This window comes from Erythranthe guttata, chromosome 1 (genome assembly GCF_056151865.1).
Source record: "Erythranthe guttata isolate IM_541 chromosome 1, IM_541, whole genome shotgun sequence".
Classification (NCBI taxonomy): Eukaryota; Viridiplantae; Streptophyta; class Magnoliopsida; order Lamiales; family Phrymaceae; genus Erythranthe; species Erythranthe guttata.
In genome coordinates this window covers 12,157,195-12,168,155 of record NC_142533.1, presented here as the reverse complement: position 1 = coordinate 12,168,155, position 10,961 = coordinate 12,157,195, and the positions used below count along the sequence as shown (strand labels likewise).

Genomic DNA, 10,961 nt, shown 5'->3' with positions numbered 1-10,961 from the left:
GTTTCTCTAGTGACGGAAATTCGAAAACCAAATTACGTTCCATTTCCCCCCAAATTCGTTACATATCTCCACAATCGCAAAATCACGTTTTCCCAGCACGACACCGCCCAAACTCCCTGCTGATCTTCACCGCCGACGCCACCTTCGCAACAATCGTCTTATCCGATCACCAACATTTTTCTCTACGCCGCAGTAGTCGAATTAGGGTGCCAAAGCCTTTTGTTTCGAAAACACCATCCTTATTTACAAAATCTCCAATTGATCTAGGGGACCGCCGCCATACACCACAAACCTCTTACTCTGCTGCAGCCGGAACAAAAACACATAACTTCAACAAATTTCATAGTCGAATTACGTTAATTGACTATGAATTTTGTAGTCGGTTTACATTGATCGACTTGAGTTTATAGTTGATTAACGTAAATCAATGATGGTCTTGATGCCGTTGTCGCCTTGTACGACGTCGACTTTGCTGATTAGACTGGGGAGCTCATCATCGACGATGTTGGTGAGTTCGAGGGTACCGTACATCTTTCACGCTTCACTTGCAAGTGCCTTCACCTCTTTCTCCTCCGACAATGCACTTTAATCTCATCCATAGTTTCATTAAAATCAATGGTGTTTGTTGCCCTAGTAACTCTCCAGAATAGTTATCTTAGCTTAACTCGATATGCCCATCGATAAATTGACAATAGTTCGTGATAACTTGCTCATTTAGCAAGGACATTGAATTCTACGCTCCATCATCGCATTACCAATACCGACAAATTCTTCACGGCCTTCAGAATCATAGTCACTCGATGCATCAGTTTTTGCAAGGTGATATTCTCAGTCTCCACATTTGTTATTGTGTGCTCATAACTTTCGTAGTTAATAGTCAACTTGATCTTCATATTGAAAAATTACATATATATGTCAAAAATAATAAATAGTGTATCTAATTTTAAAAGAACTGTATAAAAAATATTAAATATTGAACTCTTAATGCATAAGGTATTCATTTTTGTAATTACTAATCACTATTATATTTTCAGTGTGTTTCTTCATTCAATTTTTAACTTTTTAATTGTAAAAGTGGACTTTTTAACACTGAAATCATTCTTCATGACTTCATTTCAGCAAGCCATGGCAGCAAACATTTTAACACAAAAATCAAATAGTAGTTTTGGGGGTATTAAAAAGAGAACAATGAAAAACTTAAAACTTACAGATAGCTACTAATATATTGCCTGTTGTGATAAAAATTAAATCAACAATATAGATTTGTTTGTGGGCTCCAAAAAAATTATTCACACAGTATTATTTAACTTCTCACAAACCCATAACCACATAAATGGCATATACGTAACTCATATACAAATATTGATTAAAAGTTTAGCTATTCGAGATTACACAGGGGTGGTTTTTGCAAAAAACCCAAAAGTATAATTACTTTTCCAATTTTTTGTTATCTTAAAATACCCTCCATAGCTTTCTCTCGAAAGAGAGGCGGTGTTTATTTCGTTTCCTTCATATCTTGTTTTCTTCCTCTTTATTCCTTCTCTTCACTTATTATTTGTTTTCTCTGAATTTCCGGATGTGCTGATCGTTTGCTTTGCTTTATTTGCTCTTACTTGTTGTACAATTTTGGCTCTGCTAGGGTTTGCCTTTTAATCTGGTCTTTATCTTTGTAAGCGGCTAGGGTTTATCTGTTGTTTCGTTTTCTCACTATTCCGACTATTTTCTCCTCAGATCTGTCTGCGTTGCTCTCTCTTGGATCTCCCGTTATCTGGATCAACACCTCATCTATCTCTCATATTTCTTCATGGACGACATTACAAAAGATTTGGCAAAGAAGGTCACCCTCACGACCGAGGAAGAAGAAGGAATCGTGCTGCTCACGACACCGGGTGGTTCTGGGGCTGCTATGGTGAAATACAATGTGGCTGGGAGAATTGTGGCTCCCAAGGAAATCTCTACTCATACCTTGAAATCGAATTTGCTCCGTCTCCTCCAACCAGTCAAAGGCTCTTTTTTTCAGGCGATCGGGCCAAATAAATTTGTTTCCCAAAGATCTAGAAATTAATCATATGAATATTGTAGTGAGACTCCACAATATACCACTACGCCAACGGAATGTAGAAACAGCACAGCAGCTAGGGTCCCGAATAGGCAAAGTGACGGAAGTCATTATGCCAAAGATGAGAGATTACAATGAGTTTACGAGGGTTAAGGTTCAGATCGATGTGACGAAAAAATTGAAACGGGGACGGGGCCTCTTCGTTCATGATCTGGCAGGCGCAAAAACCTGGGTCTCCTTTACGTACGAGCACCTACCCAATTTTTGTTTCCTTTGTGGCATCATAGGGCATGGGGAGAAGAGATACGCAACACGCTACGTCGAGGGTTTTGTGGATCCGGGTGAGGAACTTCCCTACGGCAGTTGGCTCCGTGCATCCTTCAACCGAGAAGATCAGAATTCCGGACTTCCTCTCCGAGCGATCCAACCGACCTTGCAGACACATCAGGGGATCTTATCCCAAAACACTCCGCGAGGGCCATCGGCGGTCAGATCAGAACACAATATTGAAGGGAGGGGAACGGGAAAGGAGAACCAGATGATGTTGGAGCTAGACGAGTCACGGCTAGTAAATAACATAGTCAGAGATCATTCGGCAGCAAACGAGACAACACCCATAAGGCGAATAATCAAGGTCTCAAGCAAGAGCAGGAAGAAAAATGCGGATGAAAATGCCGCCATCGATTCTCATAGAGTTACCAAGAAGCCCCAAATGTCTCTTCGTGACGAGGAAGACCTGTTTTCATCGGTGGAGGCTGCAATGCAGCCCCGCCGGGACCAATGAATTGCATATTCTGGAATTGTCAAGGGCTTAGGGGTCCCTTGACAATATGAGATCGAAGATATGCTCCGAAAGTATAACCCCGCGGTGTTGTTTCTCTCGGAAACAAAAGCCACAATACAATTTATTGACTTACTTAAAGAGAGATGGAATCGGTTTGGTTTTGCTGTAGATAGAGTGGGTAATTCGGGAGGCTTGGCAATGTTATGGAGGAAAGATGTGAATGTTAACCTTAGAAGCTTCTCAAGGGGACATATAGATGCGGAGATGGTCTGCGCGATTACCTCTAGGAAATGGAGATGTACCGGTTTCTATGGAAGGCCTGAAAAGGATAAACGAAAGGAATCTTGGGACTTGATTCGCCAACTTCACTCTCAAGGAAACATGTCGTGGATCATCGGCGGCGATTTTAACGAAATTTTATGCAACTCAGAAAAAGAAGGGGGTATCTCAAAAACACCACTTCACATCGAAGAATTCCGATCAACCCTCAATGAATGTGATCTGTCCGATCTTGGTTACGAAGGCTTTCCATTCACATGATCGAACAAGAGGGACATGCCGTACACGGTCCGCTGCCGTCTTGATCGAGTGTGCTCTAATGGTGGTATGACTGGACTGTTTCCTTGCGCGAAGGTTCATCACTTGCAATATGCAGGATCTGATCATCTCCCTGTGCTACTTGAACTCAAGGAAACTCCAAGTACCAATCGACGGCGGTCTAGGAGGCCTTTCAGATTTGAATCTATGTGGTTTCGGAGGGAAGATTGTGAGGACATAGTGCGCCGGTCGTGGGAAGACAATGGGGATTTAGATCCGATGGCTGACATAATAAATAAAACGCGAGAGTGTCGAGCTGCGCTTATCCAATGGAGCAAAACTACAGTCTGAAATCCTCATCAACAAATTCAGGAGCTTGAAAAGAAAATTCACCTACTCAATAATGGCACTCTTACTGAGGCCACAAAGGATGAATTGAAATCTCTCCGGGGGAATTTGGAACAGTTATACAGTGACAATGATGCTTATTGGCGCCAGCGGAGTAGAGTGCAGTGGATTAAAGAAGGGGATAGAAACACCCGTTTCTTTCATGCCAAGGCCTCGGCCAGGAAACGAGTTAACATGGTGAATAAGTTAAAAGACAAAAATGGGGTTTGGCAAAATCAGAGTGAAGCTATTGAGCGGATCATCACTGAGTATTTCGACCATACTCTCCTTTCAACTAATCTGAGTGAGATTGAGATAGATGAGGTGTTGGAACAGGTGGCTCCGCGAGTCACAAGTGAGGCAGCGCAGGCAACCGAGGTAACTACCGCACTTAGTAATATGGCTCCTCTAAAATCTCCAGGCCCTGATGGTCTCCCTGTTCTATTCTTTTCGAAATATTGGCATTTTTTGGGCTCTAGTATTACCTCGTGTGTTGGATTTCCTTAATAAAAAAGTCTTGAACCCCGCTCTAAACTTTACCTTTATTGTTTTAATTCCTAAAGTCAACAAACTAGAGAGGATTACGGATTATCGGCCTATTAGCCTTTGCAACGTAATTTATAAAATTGGGTCTAAAGCTATTGCCGACCGACTCAAAAGAATTCTCAATGACATCATCCCTCCCACCCAATCTGCCTTTGTCCCGAAACGGCTTATTACCGATAATGTCTTAGTTGCCTACGAAGTGAACCATTTTATCAAAACAAACCCTAGTAGTCGCATGAATTATATGGCAGTAAAGCTTGACATTAGCAAAGCTTACGATCGGATCGAATGGATATTTTTGAGGAAAATCCTTAACCGTCTTGGTTTCTTGGCGGATTTAGTTCATACAAGTTGTTTAATAGTCGTCCTTTGCAAATTAAATTCTCATTATTTTGTATAATGCAAATCGAATTTCCAAAAACAAAAGTAAAACCTTCAATATCTAATACAGGAATAGAAATAAGGTTTCTAATGAGCGACGGAACAAATAAACAATCATTCAAAACAATAGGAAAACTAGAATCCAAAACATTTAAGTAAATTGTGCCAATGGCTTCAGCAGCAACTCTTGCTCCATTCCCCATCCTTAGGTAGGTCTCACCCGCTCTAAGTCTTTGACTTCTTGTCATTAGCTGCAAATCATTGCACAAATGTGAGCCACAGCCCGTATCCAATACCCAAGAAGAAGAGTTGACAGACAAATTTACGTCAATGAAATACGTACCCTTTTCAGAACCTTTCTGCTTTAGGTAAGCCTTGCAGTTGCGGCGCCAATGTCCTTTCTTTCCACAGTGATGGCAAGCATCATCAACTTGCTTACCAACCTTTGCTTTGGGGCCCCCACTACCTTCACCCACCTCGAACTTGTTGTTTGGGAAGGTAACTCTTTCCTTTCTCTTCTTTTGGAAAGAACTCTTCTTTCCAGAAGTAGCAGCAATGAGAACAGACTTCTCTTTCTTAATGGTGGACTCGAAGCTGACCAACATGTTCATTAACTCATCCAAGGGAGGATCTAGTTTGTTCATGTTGAAGTTCACTATGAACGATTCATAGGAACTAGGAAGAGACAACAGGATCAAATCCAACGAGAGCTCGGCCGGGAGGGTGACATCAAGATTCACTAGCTTTTCAAGGAGAGTGATCATTTTGAGACAGTGCTCGTGGACCGAAGTCCCTTCGCGCAGTCTCGCCGTGATCAACTCCTTTGTAGCAGCGTACCTCGATGCCCTAATATTCTCACTATACATGCTATCGAGATGAGCCTTTATATCGAAAGCATGCATGTGAGACTCATATTTCCTCGCAAGCGCGGGCTCCATGGCGGCTATCATATAGCACCTAGCATGAGTGTCATCTTTCTTCCAAACTTCATAAGTTTCCTTTTCAGCATCAGTCGATGTGGCAGGTATAGTGGCGGGAAGTCTCTCGTTCAATACATAGAGACGCCCCTCAACAGTTAGCACAAGCTTAAGACTACGCAACCAATCTAGGTAATTAGGGCCATTGAGTTTATTGTCGAGGATTGACATTATGGGATTCTTAGACATGATTATCTGAGATATATAGAGAAGAGGATTATTAGAGATTCGCGTTAAATGATTGTTACAATTAAATGTTTGGCCTTATGTTATTTAATTGTTCTCCCACTAATTTTATCGAATTCCACTTCCCTCTAGTAGACAAACGAGAAAACTGATTTTTCTTAATGGGCTTTAGGTCCAATAGACAAATATAACCCGTAGTTAATCTAGCCCGATTATATTTGCCCAAAGGTAGATCACAATCAATCATATCCACAATATGACCCTAAATTAATTTTCCTCACACTTGATAATGACCTAAGTTAATCTCGTGAATATCAAAATCGTCGTGTGTCAAGTCTAACCTACCAATCAAAGATGCTCATAGAACTTGATTATGCCAAACTAACGCAGTCCCTAGTTAATCTAGCCGACCACGTTAATCCAACATAACCCTTTTCTATGGCTACCTTCATCACTATGTCAATTGAATTACAGCTTACTCTACCATAGCACTCCCCGCTAACACGGCTTACTGCACTACAGCAAAGGGCTACACATAATCCAACCGTTGGCAGAAGGAAAGAAATAACTCAACAGATTGGGTTTTTCTTTATAGCTTGAAATGATTCTCAATTAGATTAAGAATGAGGGGTTTTATTAAAAGTTTTATCTCATCAGAAGGTTTGGATTGGTCTATGTGATTCCTACATCTATGTTCTCTAAAGGTATATGGAAACGCATATTGTCCTAAGAGGAACATACGACCTAATTATATAATTAATTACATTAATTAATTATCGGGTTTTTCAAAATAATTATAGAACCTCAACTAGCATAAATCATTCAAATAATGTTGAGGTACTACTAATTAAGTTGAACTTATAATCAATATTATATATGTGTTCTATTAATTGAAATCAATTTAACAATTTAAATCAATTTAATTAATTTAACACCTATTTACTAAAATAGATGATTGTTGATCCAATTATCTAATTGGGATTAATTGAAAATAATTTTCCAAAAATTAAAATCAATTTGTTTTAAGTTTAATTTTAGAAATCTGAAATATTTTTTTTTTTTTTTTTTTTTTGTTTTCAGTGAACCGGTTCGGCCGACCGGTCTGACCGGTTCGGCCGACCGGTCTGACCGGTTCGGACCGAAACGGTCCGGTTCTGCCCGATCCAATTGACCCAAATCAGTGGGCCGGGTCAGTCGGACCGAGAACCGGTCTGACCGACCCGAATCCACTTGGATTCGGTCACTTGGATCGTACACAACCATCGAACCGGCCGGTTCGACCGGTTCGATCCGAACAATTAAAAACCGATGTTTTAAAAATAATTTCAGATCCGATTTTCCAATTTTAAACAATTTTAAAGCTGGAAAAACTCTAAACAATATTTCAAAAATATTTTAAACTTACGAAAACTCCCAATTACATAATACAACAATCACTACTTTAATAAATCGAACATGCATAAAATCATAGCATATTACAACGAACGCAATTAATTGCGCAACGAGCTCTGATACCACTGTTGGGTTTCGGGCACGTGTACGCAGCGGAAAACAAAAATTTTATGCGATTTAAACGACTTTAAAGCACATAAGCACATGCCCGACAAATTAAATCAATTAATTGCGTACCTTTGCGCTTCCAGCGAAATTAAAAACAACATACATTGCGTACCTTTGCGCTTCCAGCGAAATTAAAACAACAACATGCTTAATTACTTAATCGAAATTAAATCAATTAGCATGCTCGCGTTTAAACCACTTAACATGCTTGCAAAGATTAAAACGATTACACATAATCACATAAAATCATACGATAGCAAACATGAAATCATAGTTTAAACATAAACGAATCGAAACTAGGGTTTCGTGTATTTACCTCTTGAAGCGTGAGGTAGGAGCGTTTAGCAAGTCGAGATTGCTACGGAAACCAATCCGTACAATCGGGGCAGCAGCGGTGCAACGGCAGCAGCAGCAGATCGGCCCACGGCGGCGCGTGAGGTACACGCGCGGTCTTCCGGGGCAGCGCGTGGGGCAGCGTGCGGCTTCGGCTCGTGCGCTGCTCTTCGATTTCTCGATCTTCGATCTTCCTCCTCTCGGATTTCACCTCGTATACTTCGATCTACTAAAACGTGGCACTAGACACGAAGTAGTTAGAATAAAACGGAAGAAAAAGAGAAGGAAAGAGACTACCAAACCAATCGGCCGATCAACGGCCGATTCCGGCGAAGCGGCGGAGTGGGCGGCGGTGTTGGCCGTGGGAGAGAGAGGCCGAGAGAGAGGGGTGGACGGCTCTAGGGTTAGGGTTGTGTTGTGTGTTTGTGCAAGACCTATAAATCAAGTTTTTATATGTCTTGCATAAAACCCTAGCGGGCTTAAGTTGGACCGGGCCCAACAGCTTAAGTCCGTTAGTACTTTTACTTGCTCGTCTCTCTCTTAATTCAATGACCGAAAAATTGCAACGATTACATTTTCGGAATCATTATAATTTCCTCGTCATTACGAGTGCCTTTTCTCATTTTCCAACTTTCCAAAAGTGGAAACCCTAGTTCAGTGCACTTTCTAAATTTGGAAACTTCCCGATTTAGAAAGTTCACTAATACGTTCGCCTATTCCTTTCCTTTTCTTATTCTCATTCATAATTCCAAATTAAGAATGTTGGACTCAATCGTATTGACTTCCAATCATGCAAAGATAAACTATTTTATCTCTGACCGTTTATTCAAAGATCTCATGTGCACGAGCAGTGTGACCCTCGATGGTTCAGGTGTAAGCTAGCCGTGGGCCCACAACTCTTTGTGGTCAAAACTCGTCCCTTAGAGTTACGATTAAAATGAAGCTCGTTTCACCTTAATCACCCAACGAATCAAGATTGGCGTCTAGCAACTACGCGTCATGATTCCCTAGATACAAATGAAGTGCCTGCAAGAACCTTCAGATATAGTTAACGTACAGTACGGTCCCTTCGATACATATGTCCCGATCGAACTAGAGGCATTGGTTCATCGAGACCTCTTTATATGTTCGATGACGGTGCGATCGTTCCAAGTGTTGTAATGCTTACGTGCATGACTTAGAGAATCGAATTCTCTAATCATCACTTAGTCAGCTCTGGCCAGAGACTTAGAATGATTACAAACTTTCAGAACACACAGGACATCCAAGACTATTCTAGCGATCGAATCCCCGACTACAATGCACAGACCTCCCACTAGATTTCGGACTGCACGAACACTGGCCCTTGGGATGGTCCTCGGTGGAACTCAGGGACAGGTCACGATACAGCTGGTCCTCTAGTGAAGTCACGGTGATGTCTAGGTCATAAGGACTAATGGTGTACAACTATACCATAGATATCTCTACTCGATTATTGGGAACCACTTAGAGATTTCTAGGGTGAGGGAGTTCAGTGAACTCGTCAACTTACGAGCACCCACTTATGCATGCCGATATCACAATACCGTTCACTGATGAGATGCAGTACACATACACTAAGTGCTAGTCTTAATGGGAAAGGCCGATATCCTCATTAGTGGCGTAACCCTTCGACTAGGAACACGTTTAACAGTTATAATACTTGAGTAAATATCTCACGATCCTAACGATCAATTACTAGTACTTGTAATAACTGTAAGGACTATCTATGCTTGTGACAAAGGGACAAAGATATAGAATGCCAAGGTGTTTTATCATTAATACGAATAAATGTTCGTTTATTACAATAATAAATACGAAAGACCACAGCCACATGTTGGCTTGTTGGTCACCTACTCTAACAATCTCCCACTTGACCTAAAGCCAACTACCCATGAATCGCAATCCCATCGACTCTCGATGTTTCTCATGGACCGATCTCGGTAAAGGCTTCGTGAAGGGGTCTGCAACGTTCTCTTCCGAGGTGACTCGTTCAACCTTAACTTCACCTCTATCAATGATCTCTCGGATCACGGGATACTTCCTCAGAATATGCTTCGACTTCTGATGAGATCGTGGCTCCTTAGCTTGCGCCACGGCTCCGGTGTTATCACAGTACAACGATACTGGATCACTAGCATCAGGAATTACACCCAACTCTTGGATGAATTTCCTTATCCAAGTCCCTTCTTTTGCAGCTTCGGACGCTGCAATGTATTCCGCTTCGGTAGTGGAATCGGCCGTCGTGCTTTGCTTGGAGCTCTTCCAACACACGGCACCACCATTAAGCGTGAATATAAATCCAGAATTTGACTTTGAGTCGTCCACATCCGATTGAAAACTAGAGTCAGTAAAACCCTCTAATTTCAACTCGGCACCCCCATAGACCAAAAATATATCCTTAGTTCTTCGCAAGTACTTGAGGATATCTTTCACGGCTTTCCTGTGAGCCGGGCCGGGGTTAGACTGATATCTGCTTGTGACACTCACAGCATACGCAATATCGGGTCTCGTACATAGCATGCCATACATTATGCTTCCTATGGCAGAAGCATAGGGCGTCATTTTCATCTCCTCGATTTCACTAGGTGTTTGCGGACACATAGATTTCGAGAGACGAACCCCATGGGACATTGGCAAGAATCCCTTCTTGGATTCTTCCATGCTAAACCGTTTCATAACGGTGTCTATGTACAGGCTTTGGGATAAGCCAAGCATCTTTCTTGCTCTATCTCTATAGATGCGTATTCCTAATACGTAAGATGCTTCTCCCAAATCCTTCATTGAGAAACGTGTGGACAACCATGCTTTCGTTTGTTGCAGCATTCCTACGTCATTCCCAATGAGTAGAATGTCATCAACGTAAAGCACTAAAAATATCATTGCCCTCCCACTAACCTTCTTGTATACACAAGGTTCCTCCGGATTCTTCTCAAAATCAAACTCTTTGATAGTTGAGTCGAACCTAATGTTCCAACTACGGGATGCTTGCTTCAATCCATAAATGGATCGCTGGAGCTTGCAAACCTTTTGCTCACTTCTAGAAGATATGAAGCCTTCCGGCTGCGCCATGTAAATTTCTTCCTCAATATCTCCATTAAGGAAGGCGGTCTTCACATCCATTTGCCATATCTCGTAGTCGTACCACGCAGCTATGGCCAGCAAAATCCTAATGGACTTCAGCATCGCGACT

The 10,961-nt window shown here is 41.6% G+C and overlaps 1 protein-coding gene across 1 annotated transcript; it reads left to right on the top strand.

The window, feature by feature from the left end:
* The first annotated feature begins 2,903 nt into the window (after window positions 1–2,903).
* Window positions 2,904–4,274, top strand: LOC148772843 (uncharacterized). The gene is made up of 3 exons (XM_088820722.1): window positions 2,904–3,346; window positions 3,477–3,609; window positions 3,753–4,274. Exons 1-3 carry the CDS (start codon window positions 2,904–2,906, stop codon window positions 4,272–4,274), a joined length of 1,098 nt encoding a protein of 365 aa, XP_088676848.1.
* Window positions 4,275–10,961: the final 6,687 nt, after the last annotated feature.